Consider the following 26,194-nt stretch of genomic DNA (forward strand, 5'->3'; position numbering starts at 1 on the left):
AACAATTAGAAACCAAAATTTGTGCTGCTTCTGCTGGTATTATAATGATACATTTAAACCTTCAATTCAGCAGAAATATCGACTCCATAGCAACTTGATTCTCTAAAGAACAAATTGAATTTACCCAAAAGTTTCTGAACAAATATAAACATGCAGTATAATTGCAGTTAGATATAATATCCCAAATTCTTGTTGTTTTAGTCTTATTGCCCTAACCCTATTTGGCTAAATTAGACAAGAATCTGAAAGGCAAAAATGTTTCCAGCCGATTCAGCTTCCGTTCAAAACTTGATCAAGAATTTTCCTTAGCCTCAAATCTGAAAATGGTCTGCATCTCTGAGGACTAAACTCTTTTCTGTACTGATGCACCATGCCCTTCCTCTTCCATGTCAACCCCAGAGTTTGGCTACTAGTCTAACTGTGAAAGATAATGCCCTTGTTAACAAGCTGGTGGTAATAGACATTGGAAGCGAAACGAGCTAACGGTAACCTCTTCCTGTTCCTCTTCCTCTTCCTGTTCCTCTTACTCTTCCCCTTCCTCTTCCACGTTGTCCTCCCCAGGCCCTGCTACTTCCGCCAGTCCTCCCACCACCACGAGATAAACCCTCTAATGCCTTGTTTACAAGCTGGTTTTGCATGCCACCAGCAGCTCGGCCTCTTTTGTTTGCGTTTGTGCTTGAACCATTAGCATCACCAGCGATTCGCTTCCCACTGTAGTTATAAAATTATATTCAACATATAAGTAATGAAGAGTTAATTAGTGACATAATTATTTTAAAATGTGTGTAGTTGCTCTCTCTCCTACCCAGATGATGCAGCAGTTGGGGGGGCTGAAGGCTTTGCTGCTTTTTTCCATGACAAATTGATTTTCTGATCTCCAATAAATGAAGGTGATTTTGAATGCAATGGCTGGATTATGAACAATGTTAGAGAAAACCGAATGTGTGTGACCATTTAGAAAGGCATATAAGAAAACCATTCACCTGGGTCATTGCCAGTATGTTGTTGCAGGTCCGGAGCCCAGTGGCAGCATTCTGTTTTTGAGTCTTCTGCGTGTTATGCACCATATAATTGTGAGAAATAAGTCAGTGAAATAATTAAGCAAGTATGACATGGTTCCTCATCAGCTACAAGAAGGGAAGGGGAGGAGAAACCCACAACAATATCCTTTGCTTCTTCAGTTTTAGCAGCTGCCATAGCTTTGTTATGCTCTGCGATCCCCTGGGTCAATTTTTTTGAGGTAGCTCTAGATAAATCCTCCAGTGTACTCAGCCTACACTTTCATTGATGATAATGATGTCAACTACAGAATTCTAAAAACTGCTAAAATTTATAATGTGCATGTATGCAGTTATGATTAAATATCATTTTTTGAAGAAAGCTCATGGGATATGGGGAGGTATTATGCAGGACAAATTAAGACAGTCATGACATGTATTAATATGCCAGATTTGTGGAGAACTCATCAATCATGATGTTCACTAATCAAGGAGGAACTCAAACAAAATTTGACTATCAATGACTCAGTGTTATCTTCCCAAAACGAGATGCATCCGAAGTCATCCATCTTTTGTTTATATGTAGGCACAAAACCCAATGGCCTAGAGGAAACTTCATGGATTGCACCTACACTATATGATCTTGTTACTAAAAACAGTGAAAAAGAAGAAAAATTGTACGAATCTGTCAGAATCACGCCTGAAAGTATCATCCCAGGATCCAACACCAGTTCCACCAATTAGAAACCATTCTTCCTTACAATCACCCATGCAAAGAGGCTTCCAACCAAATATTAGCTAGTCATGTTCACAAGCAACAAGAAATAGGAAGCCTACACTTCCATTTGAGAATGCAGATCACTTGATGAGGAAAAAAGAAGGGCAAGAGGAACGAAATAGCAAAACAACATTAACGAGATGGGAAACAACATACTTTTCTTCAAATTGCCACCAACCAAAATGGGATTCACCTGAGGCATGCTATTGCACATATAATCCTAAGCTCCTTTAATAGGTGATACCACATCAAAGCATAATTAACAACTTTTGATAACTAAAAATTTATCAATTTACTTAAACTGCATTCTCAATGGAAATCATAACTTATTGTGCCCTTGTTGCAAAGCAGACTTGCAGTGACAAATTTCATGGCAAAGAAAGAAAGGAACTTCAACAAATCATAGTTATCATCTTTTGTTCGTATTGCGTCTTGAGTGTACCTTCTGATATATATGCACAATATCCAATATGGTAAATGTGAGAAACAGATGTACATACTTGTTTGTTATTTTTTGATATGCAAAGAGAAAAAATATATATTCAAAAGGGGTCTAACAAAAGGGAGTGCACACATGTACACAGGGGGAATACATAGAACAACGACAACATCACTAGCACCACACATTAAGTACCCACGCAATCAAAAGAAGTCAAGAATGGAAACCAAACTACAATAGGAATCTACATTAAACCAAGAGAACAATGTATTTACAAATAGGTCCCTCCAAAACTGCTTCTGAGCTCTACACCATCAAAACACCACATATTATGCTCCATCCAAAGGGACCAGAAGAGGCAAAGAGGAACCATCCTCCAAAAACTCTTTTTACTCTCCCCCATAGAATGCCCATGCCAACCCAGAGTAGTCTATTGTTAATAGCTTTGTAGAAAAAGAAAATTTTAAGTTTTCTTCCTTAAATTATTACCATGTTATTATATAAAAGGTATTTTTAAGGTTCAAAGAAGATGACAAGAAGGAAAGGGAGAGAATGATCTCACATGAAAACATAGCGACAAATGTTTTTCAGTGTGCATGAAAAATTGAATCTCAAGCATTAGTGGAGGTGTTAATCAAGTGAAAAATATAATTTATTGAACATTCTATCCTAACCATGATGTTTAACAAAATATTATTGAACAATGCTAAATATTATTGAACATTTAGCAAAATAGTTGGTTCAACTTGGTTCCCAGGTCAAAACAGGAGCTTTTTGGCCTGTTCACTATCACTTCACATGGTAAATTTTTTTTTTTTGATAAGTAAACAAGATATTCATTAGAAAAGGCTAAACGCCATAAAGCATACAGGGAGTATACAAAACGGCTAAAGCCTCAAAAAAAGGAAAAGGACCAAAAAGAAACTACCTCCCCTTAAGTGGAAGCAATCCACTCCAAAAAGCCTATGAGGGAGAAAGACTCCTCACCTAAATACACTTTGGCCCAATTCCACAAGTTACAGACAAAAGAATTCTTTAATTTCTGAATATTCAACTCACCCCCCCTAAAGGCTAACCTATTCCTCTCCTTCCAAACCGTCCAAAAAATACATAACGGAATGGATTTCCAAATCCTTTTCCTTTTCTTCCCTACAAATGAGCCCCTCCAGGATATTAAAGCCTCCTTTACAGTTTCTGGGTGGACCCACTTAACATCTATCAACCCAAAAATAATTTCCCATAGGGCTCTAGTCACTATACAGTGTAAAAGTATATGATGTACATTCTCTTCTTCGCAACCACACAAATAGCAGCAATTAGGGAGTTGCACCCCTCTTAACTGGAGTCTATCCAGGGTAAGCACCTTCCCCCACGTAGCCTCCCAAGCAAAAAAACAGACTTTTGTTGGCACCCTATCCACCCATATTTTCCTTGCGGGAAAAACTATGGCATTAGGCTTGTCTAGCAGCCTGTAGGCTTCTTTGATTTTGAAAATACCATTTCTTCCCTGCCTCCACACAACTGAGTCATCCTCCAGAGAGGGCCTTTGACCCCTCAAAGTATGAAGCAGCTCCCCAACCATATCCATCTCCCAATCATTGAAGTCCCTCACAAAAACAAGCTTCCAATCTCCTTGGCCCGCATCATGATCCCACATCTCCTCAATCGTAGCATCCCTATGCACGGCAAGGACAAAGAGTTGATTGAAGCCTTGGGACAACGGAGTGTCTGTGCACCAACAATCTTTCCAAAACTTGATTTTGGAACCCTTCCCAACCCTAAATGCCAAATTATCCCAACACCAATCGTCTTCCTTCATGATCTCCTTCCAGACCCCTACTCCAGCCGGCCCACGGACCTTCTTTGGCCTCCAACCATAATCCTCTTGCCCATATTTTGTAGTGATCACTTGATTCCAAAAGTTATTCTTTTCACAAGCAAACCTCCAAATCCACTTGCCCAGCAAGGCTCTATTCAAAGTGGCTATTCTCCTTAATCCCAGCCCTCCCTTGTGTTTTTCTGTACAGACCGCATCCCATTTGACTAGGTGAACTTTTCCTTCCAAGTTTCCTCCCCCCCAAAGGAAATCTCTTTGTGTTTTTTCCACTCTTTTGGCAACAGACTTGGGCATCCGGAAAATAGACATTTGGTAAGTTGGCAAACTAGCCAAGGTGCTTTTTATGAGAGTGATTCTCCCCCCTTTGGATATGTACTGTCTCTTCCAAAGCGCAAGTCTCCTCCTGATCCTTTCTTCCACTCCATCCCACATAGATGTAGCCCTGTTGGGGACCCCTAAGGGAAGGCCCAAATAATGAGAGGGCAAAGACCCCACCCTGCACCCTAATTCAGCTGCCAACTCAAGAGAATCCTCCACTTCTCCAATTGGGATGATTTCGCTTTTGGCTAGATTAATCCGAAGACCCGAAGCCGCTTCAAACCAAAAGAGAATCCAACTTAGGTGGGAAACTTGCTCTTTGCTCGCCTCACAAAACACAATTGTGTCATCAGCGAAAAATAGGTGGGAGATATTCAAGGATGTTCTACTACCGCCCTGAATATTGCACCCTGAAAGATAGCCCCCCTCCACCGCTCTCCTGATAAGGACGTCCAGGACCTCCATGCCCATAACAAAGAGGTAAGGGGATAGGGGGTCCCCTTGACGAAGCCCTCTAGTACTAGGGAAGAAACCAGCTGGCACTCCATTAACAAGAATGGAAAATTTAGCAGAGGAGACACAACTCCACATCCATCTCATCCATTTGGTCCCAAAGCCCATTTTTTTAAGGACCTTCATTAAGAAATTCCAATTGATGCTATCGTAAGCTTTTTCTATGTCCAATTTGCAAACAAGGCCCTTTTCTTTTTTCTTCTGCCACGAGTCTATCACCTCATTCGCAATTAAAGACGCATCCAGAATTTGTCTTCCCATAACAAAGGCATTCTGAGCATAAGACACCACCTTACCAATCACTTTTTTGAGCCTATTAGCTAAGACTTTAGCCAAAAGTTTATAGAGCCCCCCCACCAGGCTGATAGGTCTAAAGTCTCCAAGATTCTCCGCCCCGCTTTTCTTAGGAATCAACACCAAGAAGGTATTGTTAAGGCTCTTAACAAAGGAATTATGCTCATGAAATTCTTTAAACATCTCCATGATCTCCTCTTTGGCAAAGTCCCATGCGTTTTGCCAAAAAGCAACAGTAAAGCCATCCGGGCCAGGGGATTTATCCCCATTCATCTCCATCAAAGCCGAGTGAATCTCAGTCTCTGCAAATGGGGTTTCCAGACTCTCTGCTTCTTGCTGGCTGATGCAATTCAACTGAATGCTACCAATATCCGCCTGCCAACCCATATCTTCAGAAAGCAATTGCTGCAACGAGTTCACAACACCTTCTCTCACCTCCTGCTCCTCTACTAGCCACTCCCCATTAACCTTAATTCTGTCCATAGCGTTGTTTCTTCGATGTGCACTAGCCATTCTATGGAAAAACCCCGTATTTCTATCCCCGTCCTTCAGCCAAATCTCCCTTGAATGCTGTCTCCAATGGGCTTCCTCCAACAGGACCCATTTCTTAAAGGAATCTTTAGCTTCCTTTTTTAATTCAGCTTCCTCCATAGATAAGATTCTCTCACTTTCCACCCGATCCCAAAAATCTAATTGATATAAGGCTGAAGCTTTGTTAGTTTCCAGCCTCCCAAAAACCTCTTTGTTCCACACTTTCAGCTTCTTTTTAATTTCCTTCATTTTAACTGCCAATCTATAGCTAGCGCTGCCCCTGACTTCAATTTCTTGCCACCAGGTTCTAATAATGTCATTAAATCCCTCAACCTTAAGCCACATATTTTCGAATCTAAACGGGGTTGGGCCTCTTCTTACACCACCCCCCTCTAGCACGATTGGAAAATGGTCAGAAGTGGGACGAGATAACCTGCCCTGAGTGACTCCACTGAACTGATCTAACCAGCTAGGGGAGACTAGAAATCTATCTAGCCTCGCCCACGCCTGATTATTCAGCCCCCCACTCCATGTGAACTCTCCCCCCTGCAGGGGCAAATCCACCAGCTCTAGATCATCCACAATTTGAGCAAATCTCCGCATGGCTGAGCTGATTCTTCTTTGGCTGCTCCTTTCGTGTTGAAACAGAGTAATATTAAAATCCCCACCGAGACACCAGGGATCGCCCCACAGTCCCCTTATTGCCCCAAGTTCTTCCCACATACCCTCCCTTTCCACTTTGGTAAAAGGGCCATACACACCCGTAAAAACCCAGATAGCCCCATTTTCTGTGATCTTGAATCTACAAGACAAGGAAAACTAACCCTCCTCCCAATCCAGAATTTCCAGAACCCGCTTATCCCAGCATATCAAAATGCCACCCGCAGCCCCTTCCGCATTTCGGGCTCTCCAATCTGAGAATCTCCCCAATCCCAAACTTCTCACAATACCCTCCGACATCTCCTAAATCTTGGTTTCCTGAATACACATTAGGTCCACCCTCTGGTTCCTTATATAGTTTTTGATAATTTTCCTCTTTGAGCTGTCATTAGCTCCCCTCACATTCCAGGTAATGATCTTCATCCTCATTGGGCAACTATCAACTGGTTCCCTTTGCCCTGTGAAGGACCTTTCTGCCTATTCCCCCCCTCGTAATTAACGGAACATTCCAGCCTCTTCAGCTCCCTTTCAAACTTGGACTTTTCCAAAAGTTCTTTGCTGTGAATCTTTTCCCGTCTCTTTCTGATTTTAATCAAGAAGCTCAATATCTCCTTTTCCAGTCCCTCTGTAGAGAATCCCAGGAATTGACTAAATTTTGCTAGACTGCATTCCTCCCAAGGATCCTCTTTCTCGTTTTCACTATCTTGAGAAGCAGAGCCACCATTGTTCCCCTCCTTATCCTTAGCCTTGTCTCTGTTCTTGCTGTCCTCTCCCAACTTCCAGAAACCATTTTCGTTTTCAACATTCCCCTCATATACTGTTAACCAAGTGGACATATCCCCCCTTAATTCCTCCTCAATACCCCCTGGGTGATCGAAAGACTCCCCCTCCGGAGCCCGATCAGAATTAGAGAAGAGAAGAAGAGGTGTTCCCACAGCCCTTTTACCTTTAGGATAGGGATTTAAAGCATACCTTTTAACTTCCTCTTCCAGCGCTCGGTCAGTCATTGAAAGACCAACATCCCCTTGTTCCCTTCTAGGCTCCTCTATCACCCAGCTTATCAAAGGATCCTCTGAATTGGGTCCTTTTCTGGAGCTAAAGCGACCCAGAATGCCAGCCTTCTCTAATGGAGCAATTGGGCCCTCCCTTTCCGGACCTTCCACCTCAGTTAGTTGATTGCAGCCCATTTCAGCAGCCCAACTTGGGCCTGCCTCTGAATAGTCATTCACTTTAGGCTTGTTTTTTAACTTTCGGCCCAGCAGCCCATCCATTTTGTTCAGCCCACCATCCTTCTTTAACCCACTAAGGCCCATATTTGGGCCACTTGCAGCCGGCCCAGCCATTCTACCAATTGGAGAGGCCCAATCCCGATTCTCTTGGCCCTGGAACTGTAACCCGGGTGCAGGACCCGGCCCATTCTCCTGCAAATCACTCCCATCAACTGGCGTCTGCAGTTCCTCGATTCCCGCACCTACCAACTCCTTTCCCACGCGCTTCTCCGCGCGTGAATGCAACTCACCCCTGACCTCCTTATTCCTCCTGTTTTCCGTCGCAGAGAAGGGCCGTTTCACCACCAGCCTGATCTCCCACCATAAAGCCACAGAGTATATCTCATCCTCTACCTCAATTTCTAACAAGCTCGGTCTGAAATCGCCTTTTGTTTTAACCAAAATCCTAGCCCATTGAATCTCCCCCATCGATCTTGTGCGCTCATCCATATCTACGAAGCCCCCACATTCCTCCCCTATTTTCTTCAAAGTCCCCGGGCTCCAGAGCGAGATTGGGAGGCCGTATATTCTAACCCAAGCTATCTGCTCCATCTCCTTCTCTACCCGACATCCCGTCTTTGGATTCCATAACTCCAGCCCTAAATGGGCTCCTCCCAGCAGTCTGCTCCCCGAGGAGGCCACACGGCGTGCCTCACTTAGATCTTCAAACTCCAACAAAGCCTTACCTCGTTCCAATTTGGCCAACCCTAGCTTGCCTTTTAGTCCCCAAGAATTCGCCCAGAGACTACCCAATCTCTCCAAGTCGTCTTCCTCCTCTTTTTCGGACTTCCAGCTCACGACGAGGCAATGCTCCAGCTTCTGTAAGTTGCCAGCAATCTCCTCCCTTGTAACCCTCATCTTGATTGCGTTTAGGCCATCCCAATTGGTCCTTCTGACGGCTTCTACGTATGATTTCGCCGGATTAGCTCTTCCGACAGTCCTTACCTCCTGCACCTCTGTTCTTCTACCGGCCATCTCTTCCATTTGACGTACCATCTCCACCATAGCCGTCCACCCTCTTTTGCCCCTTCTCCCTCTCGGTAAGAATATGCAAAACCTCTTTCGTTCCAGACCCACAACCCCCAATCTTAGATAAACACCCGCTCTGTTGAAACCCCGAGCCAAGGTATACAGCTTACCTCCTTCTTTCCATTCCTTTTCCCATCGCCCTTCTTCATCGTCACGAATACAATGGATTAATCCCTCCTTGAAAAGCCCTAAGCTTTCCAGCCCTAATCGAACCCATGTCGAGACCCCACGTTTCTTCTCCACAATGCGAAACTGGCGTTTCCCTTTCCTATCATCCAGGGCAAGTTCGAAGGTCTTGGATTCCACCGTGAAGCTTCGCCGTCGGCTCGCCTCGCCGGTCTCCTCGTCGTCGCCGTCGCACGCGCTCTCACGCTCCCTCTCGCCCTCTCTCTCTCTTTCGCTCTCTCTCTCTCTCTCTCCCATTTTTTACGATTGCAAAAGCCTCACATGGTAAATGAAGAAGCCTGAATGTCTTGGGACCAAGAGGAGACCTAGAATTCATCTGCAGGCATCCCCATTTTGACCTGGCATGCACACCCTCTCTTTCTCCTTCTCTTCCCCCCTCCCTCCAATCACTTTGAAACCTATTTCATCCTTCACACTATCGAACTCACATCCATCCCCTACCCTTAATAGCTATGATAACTCTGAAGTTCACAACCACCAGCGCGCCCCCCCACCAAAGGAGCAGAAGAAAGAAAGAGATGGGAGGAAAAGGAACATGCTAATGATGAATCCTTGATAGCAAATATCAGAGAAGTGCTTCTTTGGGGTTATTTTAAGGTTTGGAATATGTGCACCCTCTTTTGAAGTGTTGTTACACACTCAAACCCCAATTTCATCAATTTACATTGATCCCCACAGATCATGACCTCAGGCAAAAATTGTTCTTCCTGCTAGTGAAACATTAGCCTATGTTAAGAATGCTTTAACAACTGCAATATTTGCCCTCTATCAAGATGCAACCCAACTTGCACAAGGCCAATCACCTCTCCTACCTCCCATTGATCAGACCCCTCATAATAGTGTTTCTAACTGAAACTCCAAAAGTAGGCCCTAGAAACATCCATATAAATAACAATTATGGATCCCTGGTTCACCTGAATCACATCTAATCCACAGGTGAGGCACCTCCCCAACATCAAAACTTAGCCTTTCCCTATCTCTGCTCTTTTTTTAATAGGATCCTAGCTTTTTTTTCAAGCTCAATACAAACTCAAAGCATCTAAAGGAAACTTTTAATGATAGAGAACCATAAAATATTCATTTAGAGATGGGATCAAAGCATAAAAGGTTATAATTTCTGATAACTAAAAACCAGTAGATAAAGACATATTAGGAGTATAACTGTTTCTCCCAGGGCGATGAGTAGAAGGGATCTTAGCAGTTTAGAGGCATGTAAAATTAGCATTCAATTTGTGGGCATAAAAATGAAAAACTAGATGATATGAGGCACCTCTCCATGAAGTCTTTATAATAGTCAGAGAAATCCTCCCCAAGCCTATCTGATGGTTGGCCAGTAACAATCTTGTAGCCACAAAGACTATTTGTGGCATTAGGAGTCTACATAAAAAGACAAATAAGAAAGCATAAATCAAAATAAATTACATGAAACAAGATGTATCCAAATAGGGTTGTAAACATGTACCTTGTAAGCTAAATGGTGAAAGGTGTAAAGTAAGCATTCCACATAAGTAAAGTTCATCTCTTCTCCAGTCCTTCTCCGTGGCATGTACTTCTGACAGGCATAACCACATAGAGGAAACATAAACAAGGAGTCCATGCAAAAAATTAAAACTCATAGAATGGAAAGGTTTTCAAGGCATGGAAATTTAGAAAGTAGTCGTCCAAGTGCAAACAGCTTATATCAGGCAAACAATTTTTTCCTTTTTGATAGGCAAGGAAGAGACAGTTTGGGTTCCTTGTAATTAAGGAATGCATACATAACAGTTGATAAAAAAACATTCTGAACAATATTACATAAAAGGAAAAATACTAAGGAAGAAATTGCAGCACCCGGCTCATTAAATAAAATTACCTATTTACAGAATTTCATCTACATAATTAATACATCGTCCACAAATAAGTACCTTTAGAAGTTGAACAACAGCTGGAAGAAGCTGACGAGAATCCTGTGGTGTTGCATAGGGTGAAAATTCTGCAAGGTTCTTGAGCAAGTCCAATTTTCGTTCTTCAGGAATCTGAGTCGGTTAACTTCATTAAATTATATCATATAACTCAATATTGTAGCATGAAGCACATGAAGGAATAAAAAACAACTAGATGTGGAACAAGAAGAACTACTAAACACTCCAAGCAAAATATGTTTAATTTGATGGACTACTTAGGACATTGTCTAGCCACCAGTGGGCACCACACAGACAGTTTTGAATAGTTTTGAATTCTATGTAAAAACCTAACCTCATTTAGATAATAAACTGAAGCAACATTCTAAAGCCAAATATTTCTTCATGAAGTTTCAAGTTCAGTTAGAAGTTCATCAAATCATTAAAATAGCTCAAATCAGAAGCAGAGACTAAGCATTTGAAAGTTCATAAATTTCTTAACCCTTTTATGGATGAGCCAAGAACCTCTAGAATTAACATCAGCAAAACCAGCTCACTGGAACAAATATATACAATGTCTAGAAAAATCAAACAGAAGTGGTTAGATCCATGAAAAACATCAGGGAGAATAGGGAGGATTTCTAGTTCTGGAAGCTTTCCAAGAAGGCCTATTCTTGGTTAAATTCTTCTCCTAGAGGTGCTCTTACCTAGGGCCACCTTTCTTTCTGTCATCATTGCTGTGGGAATTCTATGCTCCATCCAAGTTCCTTTTTTTTTTTCACACAGTAAGTTGTTTGGAAATTATTCTTACCATTGATCAGTTGATTAGAAAGGCCAGTATCCTGATCAATTGATGTTGCTTATACAGGCAGAGTGAGGAGCCAGCCAATCACATTCTGGCCAATTGTGTGGTTGCCCAATGTCTTTGGATCTTGCTTCTTTCTTTGGGATTGTTTGGGTGATGATTTGTTCCAAGAAGAGTTCTTTGGTCATCAGGTGAAGGAACCTTTTCAGATGGAGGAAGAAGAGAGTTCGAAAACTGTCCCCTATGCTTGTTTTGTGGCATATGGAAGGAAAGGAATCAGTGTATCTTTGAAGGAGTGGAGTTGTCAGAGTTAATACTAAAATAACTCTGGCAGAATTTTTTAATTTTTTTTTTTCGATAGGTCTGCCAAAAAAATTTTCTTCTTTTTCTTTCTTTTATTTTTTTTCTTTTGTGGTCTAGGGATTTCTCTAGGGCTGATAGTTTGTCTAGCTTAAGATCCTGGTTACTGGCCTTTTGTTCAGGCACCATTCTTTTCTTTTCTCCCTTTGTGCCCCGCCCCCCCTCCTCTTTTCAGGTGTTCTTATACCAGCATTCATCCCTTCATTGGTGCTGTATCTGTATGCTGTTCTTTTTTTTTTCCTTCCTGATCGGTGTATCTATATGCTGTTCTTGCTCACCAAAAATTGGTCCAAAAAACAAAATGTATATAAATCAAACTCAAGTAATACAAAAAAGCCATATCCACTAATCCATCTCAAGTGGAACGAGCTTTTGGCCTATACCATGATTATTACTTTTTGATGAAAATGTTGCACAATCAAGAAATGACATGTTTGTAGAATTAGTGAAAATGGGGGAATTAGGAAGGCTGAGTAGAAAACAAAGGGAACGTAAGGAGAAGAATGGTGCTTTTTTGGATAATCTAGAAGCAACAGTGCTGCGCTTGACATAAAAAGTACAGATGACACAACATCCATACCACTAAATAAAATCATTCTTGCTCCACCCACTCATTAATCAAATAAGATAAGAGTTCATTTGGATCCAAGTCCAACAAAAGGCTATCAGTAATTTCCCCTGTTTGGATTCAATTATAGTAGCTTATGAATGCTTTTTTTTCTTTTTCTCTTTTCCTCTTTTTGACAGGTAGCATTTTTTTGGTACTTGCTGGGACTCAAACCGGGAACACCACACATCCACACCCCAACTCCTGGCCACTGTAGTCAGGCCTCAAAGGCGTATTTTCTGAATTATTATGTTCAAATGCACATCAAGCTGAATTTTCAAAACTCCCAAATTAAATCATTAAGATGTGTATATCACAATAATGTATTTTATGAATTATTATGTTCAAATGCACATCAAGCTGAATGCTCAAAACTCTCAAATTAAATCATTAAGATGTGTATATCACAATAACCTAAGTTGGCTTCGCATGCCTGCACATGTAGGTTCCCTCATTATATTGGAAACTTCAAAATAAAATATGGAAAATGGAGATACACATGTAATATGGACTTGAAATGAAACAAGAATTTTGGGAAATTACTATTTTTGTAGTAAAAGGACTCACCAAAGAGAAACACAAATCTATGAAAAGGAATTGAGGGAGACTATTGATGTGGCCATGCATCAAATAGCTAGCCCTTTGATGGGCAGCTGAGTGGAGATACATGAATGGCATAGGAAGCCTATCGTGGGAGGGCAGGTTAGCATTTTTCATCTTAGACATCTTTGTCATGGATAGAGAGAAATGAGATGACTTTTGATTTAATGTGTATATATCCATCCGGTCAGACAAGCATCATAACAAACAAGAGGAACATTGTAACAATACAACTAAGTTGAAAATCAAAAGTTAGAAACATAATGGTCAAAATTTTGTAGACATCATATGTTTGCAAAGAGAATATCCATCAAGAGCATTTAAAAGCCTGGAAGGAGATTGCAATATCGGTCAATGACACAGACCAAGACTATAAGAACAAAGAAAGATGGTATAACTAGCAGAAACCCATAGAAAGTCCACAACTTATCCTAACAAAGAACACTACCTTATCGAAAACAGGTATTATGTGTTTGTTCAAGTAGTTGAGGAACTTGCTGTTTGATGCACCTCTCTGAAGAAAAAAAAAGGGGCGGTTTACAATAAGCAAAAGTATATCATTATTATCTTGGGAAAAAAAAAGTTACAGTGCAGCCTGTACCTTAAAAAGAGGAAGAGCCATGTATAGACAAGATATTAGTCTGTCAATATGATCACCATCTGAAACCTGCAGTATCAAAGAGTACCATGGCAAGGTTAGAAGCAATAATGGAGGTAAAACCACAACCTAAGAAGTGGAATTTATATTGCATCCATGACCAACAATACTGTGAGAAACAAAAATGGACATTATTTCTAAGATGTAACTAAAATCAACTAGCATATAGAGATTCTGAAGATCAATAAACAAAACTATACTCAAATTCAGTATGAATGAAATAAAAATTATTTTATACATAACCTAGATGAGCACTTGAAATGGATTCACAACCAAAATGGATGTTTTTTTCTGATAAGAAACAAAAATTTTCTGACAAGATGAAAGTGACAATTACAAGAAGATCTCCTAGCTAAGGACAAGGAAATGAGAATAATGCTAAAAGTGCATCACCTAAAAGAACAAGGCTGAAAATTTTAAAACAAATAAAACCAACCAAAATTGACAACTCTAATAGGGCAAATAGGACCCAAAAAAGGTCCCTCACTGCAGCTACCCTTTTTCAAGGAAATCCAACTGAATTTGTGGACGATGCAATCCAAGATACCCTAATCTTTGTGAGCAAAGCAAGTGAATGATCTCTTTTTGCATATTGGAATACTTCCTAGGACAAGCGCTTTGAATGACTCACTCCATCACATTGGAAGAATCACTTTCCATAAAAAATGGATTTATGTCCTAGATAAGCTTCTTTCAATCCCCACCCAATTAATAAAATCACCATTGGGCAAGCAATTCAAACTCTACCTGAGTGGAATGGGAAATTTAAATGGTGCCACTATTTCGCAATATATTTGCCATAGTGCATTTATATGGAGTTTTCCTCACCACAGTCCCCTTAAAAATGTTGTTTCACATTAAGATTTGACAAAAATACCACCAAAAAAAAAAAAAGACACAAGCATGGGGATGAACCAAAATCCCAGTCCTATGAAAATCAGAAAATAAAATCCCCATAAAGTGTCTCAAAAGAAAATTCCCAAAAGGAAGAAGATGGAGATTAGTAGGACCAACACCACCTTTACAAATTCAGCATGATCCTCCAAGATATGTCTATTCATTCCTTCCATTGACAAAACACATCACAAGCACAGAAATATTCCATAATGGACTTCAGCACCAAGCCTCTAATCTTCCCAGCAGCCATAAGATTTTAAATCCTTGATAGGCATAACACAAGCAATATAAATGTCTCAAAATGGAATGAAATTAAACATGCTGTGTAGCAATCAGTGGTCCACAACTTCTAAAATTTATAGTACAAGCATACATCATTTCAAATCATCCATTTTCAAGAGACAAGATGATCCAATGCCAGAATTCTATTGGGTTACTACATGCCAGCATAGAGCAAGGGAAGAACAAGAGGGACACCATGAACATCACATGTTCTATGAAAGTAAGACCAGACCACCACAACTTGTCCATATTGATCAGGACATAGGTTGCAATCATATGTAAAACAGCAAGCAGTTTGCAACTAATTCCAGAATGTGGAAAAACAGGCATATGCAGGTTAAGCTCGCTTAATTTTAGCATGATAAGTTAGTTCCTAATGAGGGAAAGACTCCCCTTTTAACCCATAGATGAAGAAACTAACAAAAATAGTACGTCAAATTCAATGTTTTAAAAGGCTAGAGGCTGTGTTGAGGTGCTTTGCCCAAATGATAATAATATTATTATTAAAATAACTTTTTTTATAGGCAACAAAAACATGTACTAAGAAGCGCCAAAAAGAGGGGGTGCACCCTACATACACAGGCACCATACACAAAACATCCCAAAGCAAGCACCAAACAAAGACAAAGTTAGCCTACAACAACAGGGCAGAGCTAACCACAATAAAGGGCATCTAAGAAATTCAAAATAAAGGAGTTCTCTAATCCTAATAAATCCTGGGACCACTCCAAAAGTGACCGAATAAAAAATTCCTTCAATCTTTGATCTAAAAGCTCTTCATCTTCGAAAGTCCTTTGGTTATGCTCTTTCTAAATACACCAAACTGCTTTTTTCTTCTTATCTAACCCCTTAAATTTCCATTCTAGGAGAAGATTTATCACTAAGGCCAAAAACACCCAAACCAAGCCAAAGACTACTAACAAAAATGTTCATAGCTCCCTTGTCTTATCACAATGTGATTAGTTGATTCTTCACCATCTTTACAAAGGTTGCATTTGTTGACCATGGGTCATCCCCACTTCATTAACATATCTATGGTTAAGATTTCCCCCAAACAGTTCCCTAAGCAAAAAAAAAAACATGTTTTAGGATGAGCACAGGATCCCCATATCTCTTTGGCTGGGAATACTAAATTGTTCTCAGACCTTAGGGAATTGTAGTACAACTTGACACTGAATTTTCCTCTCCCATCATCTTTCCAAAGTAAAGTGTCCTCTCCTTCCCATGTTTTTAATGGGTAAATAAGCTCCAAAAAAAGGGTCATCTCCTCTATCTCTTGGAAGGGCCTTCTAAATTGAACCTCCCAACAACCACCGCTGCCCCCTCCCCTTTCCCATTATTTTGTTACTACAACATTTTTGTGGGACGCTATCATAAAAAGTGTAGGGTATACATCTTTCAAGTTAAACTCCCCCGCCCAACTATCCCACTAGAATCTTGTACATCTACCATTTCCTATTTGGATAGTTGATCTGAAGTTAAACTCTTCCCAACCTTTTCTAATGTTTTTCCAAAGACTTATCCCAATAACATGAAAATTAAATAATAAGAAAACCATGCATTTCATAATAACTAAATTAATTTTTTGTCCTTATTAATAGTTTCTAATTTAGTTCCTCTTTTTCTCTTTTAAAATATAATTCCTTTTCATGGCTTTATCAAATAATCTTCAGCACTACCATTTTTCCTTTTTTTTTATGGGTAATCTTCAGCACTACCATTACTATCACTAGTAGGATCATCCAAAGAATAATAATCGTATCTAGCTGCTCTATTGTCTAGGGAGAGAGGCTCACTAGATGCTAAAAATCATAGATATTGCTAGTGATTTGAGTTGCTCCTTTTCTTGGGTTTCTTGTTCAGCTAATCAAGTTGCAAACCAGTTAGCTAAACAAGAAGCAATGCCCTTGGTCTCTTTTGTCAAGGATTTTCTTTCTCCTTGAGTGTATATTGTTTTTTTATCCAATGTACATGATTTTTACCCCTTGTGGAATTCTAATGTGAGGGAGTTGGGTTCTTGGTTACCTTTAACCAACTTTTGCACATCTTCAAAGGATTGTTCGTCCTTCTTGTACTCATTTTCAAATGAATGAAGATGTATTGTTTCTGTCTCAAAAAAAATAAATAAATTGCTCTACCATCCTCCACACAGTGTTAATGTCTATGCATTCTTCTTCTTTATCCATCAATTGTAGTGGTCTTTTTCCTTTATTTATCAATAATATATAATTAATTATTATATATCAGTTCAATTATTACAATAGCCAACAACTCCGTCATTTCTTCTTCTCAATCTCTTTCTTCCCTTTCCATTTAAAGGATTAATTATAGCTAACTAACTCTTTACCTTATAAACGGTTTAATCCTAGTCTTTTTTTATAAGAAAAATGGGATATATGTATTTTAACAACACCTAAGAAAAGCACACACCAAAGTACACACTAAACTTGAAGCTAAGCAAATCAACAAATCCTACCATGGTCATTGAATGACCATCATGTACACTCTAACCCTAGTCTTGAACCCAAGACAAAACTTATAAATTTATACCAAAACCTTACAAAAGCATAACTCATAAAACCAACAAATATCTTCTTTTTTTAAATAAAAAAAAAAAGTAAAAAGTAAAAAGCCCATAAAGACCTTAAACCTAGTAAAATCCTTTGAATATTTGAGGCTTAAGCCTCAATAGCTTTGATGTTGTAGCCTCAAACTCGCAAGTCTCAACTGGGTGAGGCTTAAGCCTCAATTACCCTATCTTGAGGCAATAGCCTCAAGGTTAATTTGCTTAGCGTCACCTTGGGGCAAGCATCAAGGCACAAGCTTCAATAGCCTTTCAAAACATTGGTCAAAATGCACAAGTTATTACTTTACTAGGAAACCTATTAGATAAAAAACCTATGTATCCTACGAATAAATGTTTCCAATTGCAATTGTTTACTTTAATAGGTTAGTACATTATATAGGCAATCCTAAGAAGAATGAAAAGAAAAGAATAAAAAATAAAAAGAGAAGAAAAGAAGAAAAAGGGTCTATACCTTTCCACTAAAAAGATAATAAAGGGGGGGAAATAAGGAAAATAGCTTGAGAAGTGAGAATATTTTTTTTTTTTTTTTTTTTTTTTTGATAGACAAAGAGAAAAAATTAAATTAAAACACGCCAAAACAGGGGGTGCTCCCTATGTACACAGGCAATATACAAAGAAAGTCAATCCCAAGGCAACAAAGGAGGGAAAAAAACTAGAAAGGACAAAGTTAACCAACACTCCCATCACCTAACAAATTCAGAAAAGAGAGAGAGTCCAAATCCATAATCTGATCAAAAGAGAGAAGTGAGAATATTTAATTGCAACTGATCAAAAGAAAAGGACAACAGCAAAAAAATAAAATAAAAATAAAAAATTGCTAACCCATTCCAATTATTCCTGATTTTTCATATCCTTTTCTTTACTAGTTTTTTGTACGACTACCAAGCCATCAGCTGATACAAAGACAGAATTGATATTGAATTATCCCAGCCAAATCAATACCATAACCCAGTTTGTTTGATACTTAAAACTGTGATGATGTCAGCTATTTAAGTTATTTGCTGCAGGAGTATTTCATTATTCACCCATTCCTTAACAAAGATTAAAATTTCAATATTAATGGAAATCAAATAGTTCAACTTTATGGAAATATTGATAAAAATATTTATATTGATGGAACTATAAGTAAAAAATGAAAAGATACGGAAACTAACCAAGAAAACATGGTAATTTTAGATGCAACAATCTTGTTTTTTGTTTTTAAAATAGAAAGTAGTATATAAAAAGTAGAAACTCTTGTACAAAAAATATAGAATTTCCTCTTTGGCAAATAAGTGTTTCCTTTGCCTCTCTGACGTAGAGACGGATGATCACCTTCTTCTTCACTGTGCAAAGATTTGGGTTCTTTGGAATCTTCTTTTCTCCCTCTTTGGTGTGTCTTGGGTTCTCTCCTGTTCAGTGAAGGAAACTCTTCTTGGGTGGCATGGGTTGTTTGTGGGTAAAGCTCGTAAAAAGGTTTGGCAAACAGCCCGTTTTATATATATTTTGGACAGTGTGGCAGAAAGGAAACATGTTAGCATTTGACAATGAGGAGTTATCGATCCAAAGATTGAAAAAATCTTTTGTATGTAATCTGTGGTCTTAGTTTAGGGTGTCTGTAGATACGAGTCCTAATTCTCTTGTTAGCTTCATTGATTGATTAGACTCTCAGTAAGGGCAGGTGATTTTTTTGTTGTTTTCCCTTTCCCTCTAAACTGAGCCTTTAGGCTTTTACTGTATACTTCCTATATACTTTGATGGCATTGTTTTTGGCGTTTCCTCTTTTCTTTATATACGTCTTTTCTCTACCTATCAAAAAAAAAAATATATATATATATATAGACTTTCCTTATGTCCTCAAAAATTACCCTTATAGATTTTAAATTTTAAGGTAGAAAAAAAAATTGAATGCTTGATATTTTTAATCAATTTTGAACCATTGCATTTTCAATATAAGCCTATAAGAGTTTTTATATTTTATACAAAATTTACTACTGTTTTTTATTTTTAAAAACAAAATACATGAAGTGTATCCAAATGAATACTAAACTAGTTGTTTGCAGAAAATTATATATATGTATACACACACACATATAATCAATAATATAACGTAGATAACAACTATTGCTTTGAAAATGAATTCCAATACTTGAAAATGCATTACATTATGTTTATAAAATAGTTTAAATTTCAAAAAAAAAAAAGTTATTTGACAATTGAATATATTAGAAAACTTATTTAAAATCCATTATGAAAAATCTATTTCATACTAAAAACAAATTATTTTTTTATGAATTCTAAATATAATAATAATAATAATATGTTTAGAGTTTATATTAAATCATTTTCTATTATGACTAAAGCTCGGGAGCACCCGAAGGCTAAAGTCTTTTGGGACCCAATCTAATTAGAAACCCAAGGAGATTGGACAAATGGAAAAAAAAAAACACACATTTTTGGTTCCAATAAGAATTATGACTAAAGCTATAAACACGAGCATAGAAAAATATTTGTTTTTGGAGATATATTACCTTTGAAATTTTTCATTGGTTAGCAAAGAAAAAATGCTTCTCACATATGAACATTATGCAGAAACAAACTAAACTATTTTATGTTTACACAATCACATAATGCTAGAATTTTAAGCCAACTAGCTCAGTAAGATAAGCAGTCAAGCTCTCATTTTCTAAGAAAGAAAATAAAATATCACAAAAAGGACACAGATATCAGCAAAATATATTCCAACTTTCAGAGAAATGCATAAAATGGACAAGCTTTAAAAGGAAAAAAAAAAGCCATGTTTTATCATATTCCATATGCATGATCAGAAACAAGCACTTACATCGAATTGAGCATCTAGATCAGCCTGTTCTTCAATGATTTCAATCAGTTCTTGTACACGCTCTGCAGGAGCCTTCTGTCCAAACAAGCTCAAGCTTCTCAAGAAGTCCATGAACAGTTTAAATTCTGCCCCAGTTACATCTTGCAAACTCTGGAGTACATTCAAATCCAATTGTCACACTTTCAGTAACTTGTGGCAACCATGATCACAGCTGACACTCTGATACTATCATGACTAAAACATAGGAGAGAGTAACACAACATATTTAAAACCAAAGCCTTGAAAAAAAAGCATCCAATTAATAGAAAAAAGAATTTAAGGAATTGAATTATATTTCCTCCATCTTATTTATAGGGTGAGGTGGATCGATTCAAAGGATGGGGTTTTTTCGGTTAAGTCTTTATATAGGGCTTTGCAGCCGGTTTCTCTTGCTTCTTTCCCTTCGAAGATTATTTGGAACTCTTGTGCACAGCCCAAATTAAGTTTCTTTGCTTGGGAGGCTTCATGGGGAAGAGTTCTAACCTTGGACCGTTTGCAAAAGAGGGGTTGGGCTTTGGCTAATAGATGCTTTCTGTGCCAAACTTTTGAGGAGTCGATTGATCACCTCCTTCTTCATTGTGAAAAAACAGTGTGGATGTTGCTCCTTTCTTTATTTGGAGTTACTTGGGTGTTTCCTTCTTCAGTAAAGGAAACCCTTTTAGGGTGGAGGGGCTCTTTTGTGGGTACGAAGAGAAAGAAAGTGTGGCAAGAGGGACCGTTACGCTTGTTTTGGGTCATTTGGAAGGTAAGGAATAGAATTGCTTTTGAAGATAGCGTGTTGTCCATCCAAAGGCTGAAAGCTTCTTTTGTGTATTTACTTTGGTCGGAAACCAAATTGTGGATAAAAGATGGTCCTTCAACCTTAATAGATTTTGTAGATTGGGTGGGTTCGCAATGAGGGAGAAGGTTTTTTGTTTTTCCTTGTTGTTTTGGGTCCTTTTGTAAGGGGGTGAGTATCTCTATACTGTAATTCTGTGGGTCGCTATTTTAGCACCTCTTTACAATATAATTCTTTTACTTATTGATCAAAAAAAAAAATTAGCATTTTACAGAACTGAGAAGGGAAAAAAACAGTCTATTCCCTTTTTCAGTTCTACAAAGGAAATTGAAGTGAAAGTCATTTTATCCATACAACCATACCTCCATAATAAAAAAACACCAATATTAATTACAATGGATTAAGTTATTCATTATATGTTCACTTACCTATCTATTCATCATATGTTAAAGACAACATTATGAAAAATCAGTTAAAATTCACAACTGATTGAACCACAATTTCTTATGATGATGCTGCTAGAGAGAATTCCTATGTTTAGTGAGAGTAGCTGGTAATTGTCTATCATCCTACTTTTCTTTTTTATTTTTTCTTTTTTCATTTTTTGACAGGCCGTTGTCTTTGTCCTACTTTCTGTTTTAGTGCAAATTGAAAGTTTTATTGAAGCCTAGTGAATCTATTAAAATTCAATTTACACCACAATTCTAAACACTGGAATTGCAAAATATCAATTCAATTGCTTTCTTCCCCAACCCACAATCTTTCCACTCCAAAAAGTGAAAGGAGCTTTGTCAAAATAGGTTAAAGAAATTGAAAATATACAAGAACCAAAGTTAAAGAGAAATATGACGTAAAGAACAAGAAGGGAAGCCTACTTTTTTCACCAAATCAGTTATATGCCTCTCCATTTGCTCCTGTGGCTTCAACAGTTCTGCTTTAAGAGGAAACACCTGCAAGATACTTTGCTTATGGTTGAACAACAGTGGAAAATAATATGTATAAGAAAATAATATCAGAAGTCGTCCCACCCTTATTTCTTCTTTAAAAGGCAAATCAGAGATGTAGATGGGTGCCAATAAAAAACAGGGGCATAATCCATGTACAGAAGAAGTATACAAGGGCCCCAAAGGAAAGGAACCAAAAAGAAATAATAGGCACCCAATCAGTCTAATCACTCCCCATCTTATGTATGAAATCTAAATAGGACATATTCACATCTCCTAAAGAACCCATAGACATGCAAACAAGGTTTTAAATACATCTTTCATTGCTAACTCTGTTTACACCAAGCATATTAAATCCCATTGTTATGTTCTTTCTTGAGACATCAAAACAAAAACGGAGGGGTCATCCTCCACACCATCTTTTGACCCTGGCCCAAAAGGCTGTCATGCCATCCATGGAATATATCTTTTACTGACTAAGCAAGAACTCAAGATGGGCTCCAACCCAAGAGAACAGCAAAGACAATAACTCTGAGCCCACCTATAGTAGAGGAAAATATAGTTAGTTGTCTCACCTTATCTCTGACAAAGCATAGAACCTTTTCACGAATGATTTCATCAGTGCAGGGTTCTTCAGAGCTCCCAATATGCTTAAACAGAGATGTTAAAGAGGCTGCAACAAACACATCAGTGAATATATCAATAACTGACCCAAACAAGGAGCTTCATTGCTTAGACTAAAACAATCTGAGAAAGTGACGTCATATGCATTACTAGAATGATAGTTACAATAGCATAAAAAAAAATCCAAAACATGCATATATCAATTGTGTGAATATATAATATGTAATTTGAATCTTGCAGTAGTAATTAGCCTTGCAGGGAATTTTGGGGATAAGCCTCTAAGCTTCTGGAGCTAGTCTCTGAGTTCCATCCTTGTTGGCTGAGGCAGAGGTGCCTATGCAAGTGATCATGAACGTACTTTACAAGTCAAGTTTAGAGAACCCATTGCCGGTGAACTGGTGGCAATTATAGGAAAGCCCAAGAAGATGAAGTGAATGGGAGAGATTTGGCAGAGTTTAAGTACAGAAATTTGGCAAGTTGGTGAACATCAACAGTTAAGTTTCCAACTGATTGCTGAGGCAAATTAAAGATCTGAATGGGTCTTTGGAGCTCCTTTTAAAATGGTTTGAGAAGGAAGCTATACCGCCCATAAGAGACCTAGAGAGGTGCTGGAAAGAAAGGGAGTCACCAAAGTCAAAGTAGAATCCTGGTAGCCTATCAAGTGGATTGGCTAGAACTTTAATGAAATAGGAGGATGAGAGAAGATGTTGGAAGTCTTTGAGATCTTTGCATTGAAGATTGTGCGATTTTGGGAGTGATAAGTATGTAAAGAAGAGAATTAATAAAATGTAGAATAGAAATATGGAGACAACAATGGATGAGATGGTGAGAAATTACACAGTTTGTTTTGTTGACAAAGGAGGTACCTTTATTTCACTTTCTCACACAGATTTACAGTTCAACTAATGATGGAGAAAAGCAATTATTGCAAGACAATTGGAAGAGAAGCAAGTACAATTCTCCTTCGTGTTTGGGGGTGGTGGGGAAATTTCACTGTTGAGAGAATGGTTTCCATCTAAGTCCTTCATAGAGGTTCCTCAAACTTTGTTGAAAAAAAAATCCCTGGACTTTCCTCTAGAAGGGAGCACTTATATAAAAATAAATAATAAAAATAAAAATAAAAACAAAAAACTCATCTATGCCTAGGTTGGATAGATTTAGTAAGGGAAATTTGGGAACAGTACTTCTCAAATGTGGATCGATCAGTCCAACATAGAACAGTCTCAGATCATGTTAATGAACCAACCATGACACTACTTCAACGGATCAAAGAACAACACCCCCCCCCCCCCCCCAAAGCTGTACTATTAATATTAAAGATCCATCAATTATTTGATATCGTGATGTGATGTTACCGTCCCTCCTAATATTAAGCGGCCAACCATGACTCCGCTATTTGTTATTTGCTGCTGTTATCTTTTTTTTTCCTTTAATTTTATCAAAATAATAAGATAACAGCAGCAAATAACAAATAAATTCAAAAATAATACTCTACAATCTAAACATGGAGCAATATAAGTAGAAAGCCTGTTACTAAATAATGAAATTTATAACAAGATTTTTAATCACCACAGGAAAACGTACCCTTTACATCCTGACGCAACAGAGATAAAAGGGCTTTATGAACCGCATCACGTTCAACATTTTCTCCTATAATTGCCAAGGATATTTAAAAATAAGACAATGCAAACAAGGAAACAGCTCTTAAAAGCTAAATTTGAACAATGAAAAATAACATCACCAGCTGTAAGGAGCTGTCCAAGAATGTCAACAATTTTAGACACATATTCTGGAGTATCCTTGCAAAATAGTGGAAGTCCTCGGATTGCTTGAACCCGGACCTGCAGTCATTAGTGGAACAGTAAAAGAAACATCAATTATATCTCTCAGATGCTATACATAAATGCTTACTGTATGCATCAATTTTAACTTTCAGAAACTATATAGAAATGCATACTGCATACACTTACACATAAAAAGGAGGCACATGTCTGTCACAAATACGATAAAATGGGAAAGCTGCTAAAATGTATTGGCACAAAAATGCTGAAACCCAACGTTCTGGAGCTTAAATCTCTGTTGTGCCAGGGAATCCAGATCGCCAAATTACAGTTCCATGAGCTTTTTTGGTAAGGGCTTCACCAAAGATACCTATTCTCAGTTTTCCAGTTTATTTTTTGATAGGAAAATGAGAACTAGTGTTAAAAGCGTCTAAGAGGAGACACACCAAAGTACACACAAAGTATACAAAATACAATTTTCCAGTTTATTCTTACTATTTATTCTAGTGATGGAAGATTATAGTAGACTACTTTCAGGGCAGTGAAAGGGGTGAGGTTTTAGTCTCTTTCTGGATTTGGAAGTTAATAAGAAGAAAGGGGAGAAATAAAAAGAAAGATCAATTTCACTTGTGTGGTTGTGATAGAAAATGGAACAGAAAAGAAAATATGACAGAAATTAGGAAAAAATTCAAGTCCCGTTCGCAATGGCAGAATGAACATAAGAATCGCTTTCATTTTTTGAAAATGGAATAAATGAAAATAACACCAAAAAAAAGAGAAAAAAAAACATGTTAGAAAACATAGTTAATGGAGCATGAATTGGTTTGGAAAAATGGGTGTTCAGTGTTTGCATTCTCAAAAAAAAAAAATACTTCTTAAAAAAAATTCTCAAATGGGCTCTTCTACGTTTTAGAACTCCACATTCTCTGCTCCGAAAAGTGAGATCAAGTTGGCCAAAGAAGGGCAATAAATTTATCTGGGTCACTTATCTAATTTCCTTCCCATTTCTTTCCTAGTTATTTCTAAAAACAAAAATAAGTAACGTGTTGGATACCACAATTTCAGGGAAGATGATTTCTCATTTGTTATATGCCAACATCGAAATTTCTAATACAATTCACAGATTTAACAACACGATACTTAGCAAAACATAAGATTATCTCGCCACAGTCCGCATTAACAACATATAATCCACGCAATATCAAAGAGAACAAACACTCACTCACCCCAAGTTCCTCCTCCTCGCACAAATCAAAATGGGCAAAGATCGCTCTTTCGGACAAGCTCGGAAAGTACTTGAAGAACCTGGGAATAAGCTGCGCTGCCAATTGCTTTGCCTTAATGCTACCTTTGGCAGCCTCGATTATGCCCTCATAGTCCTTCAAATTCTATAAAAACAAAAGAACCCGGAAATCACCGAATTGAATGGCCCTAATACCCTATAAAACAACAGTGAATTGATCGTGAGTGGAGTTGGGAAGTGACCTGAGACTTGTCCTGCGACTCGTTCAGATTCTCGCCGTACTGGTAGAGCTTCTCGACGTCGGTGGAGTCATCGGAAGCGACTGCCATTGGAGACGTGTGAGAACTGTGAAGAGAATGGCTTGGAAGAGATTTGGAGAGAGAGTGAATTAGGGTTTTGTTATGGTGAGCTTGAAGTATCTGGTTTTCCTCTAAATT

The 26,194-nt window shown here is 38.2% G+C and overlaps 1 protein-coding gene across 2 annotated transcripts; it reads right to left on the reverse strand.

Annotated features, from left to right (window-relative positions):
- Positions 1–94: 94 nt before the first annotated feature.
- Positions 95–26,194, reverse strand: LOC100260610 (apoptosis inhibitor 5-like protein API5). 2 transcript variants are annotated; one of them, XM_002282867.4, is made up of 16 exons: positions 26,000–26,194; positions 25,741–25,902; positions 24,475–24,574; positions 24,318–24,383; positions 22,685–22,782; positions 22,041–22,115; positions 20,349–20,498; positions 13,705–13,770; positions 13,552–13,617; positions 10,756–10,866; positions 10,314–10,403; positions 10,122–10,228; positions 1,159–1,273; positions 984–1,049; positions 806–909; positions 95–711 (listed from the first exon to the last, which is right to left on the reverse strand). In XM_002282867.4, exons 1-16 carry the CDS (start codon positions 26,084–26,086, stop codon positions 480–482), a joined length of 1,695 nt encoding a protein of 564 aa, XP_002282903.1. In that variant the 5' UTR covers positions 26,087–26,194; the 3' UTR covers positions 95–479. The 2 variants fall into 2 exon arrangements, with proteins under 2 accessions (XP_002282903.1, XP_019072712.1); XM_019217167.2 differs by lacking the exon at positions 806–909.

The sequence above is a fragment of the Vitis vinifera genome, chromosome 19 (genome assembly GCF_030704535.1).
Source record: "Vitis vinifera cultivar Pinot Noir 40024 chromosome 19, ASM3070453v1".
NCBI classification, from domain to species: Eukaryota; Viridiplantae; Streptophyta; class Magnoliopsida; order Vitales; family Vitaceae; genus Vitis; species Vitis vinifera.

Excerpts from the sequence above, each read along its gene's own strand:
- LOC100260610 (XM_002282867.4), bottom strand. The coding sequence starts at position 26,086 with ATGGCAGTCGCTTCCGATGACTCCACCGACGTCGAGAAGCTCTACCAG. Across the intron at positions 22,116-22,684 it reads TATGCTTTGTCAGAGATAAG|GTGTTTCCTCTTAAAGCAGA; the intron begins GTGAGACAACTA and ends AGTATCTTGCAG. Across the intron at positions 13,771-20,348 it reads ATCTAGATGCTCAATTCGAT|GTTTCAGATGGTGATCATAT; the intron begins GTAAGTGCTTGT and ends TTGATACTGCAG.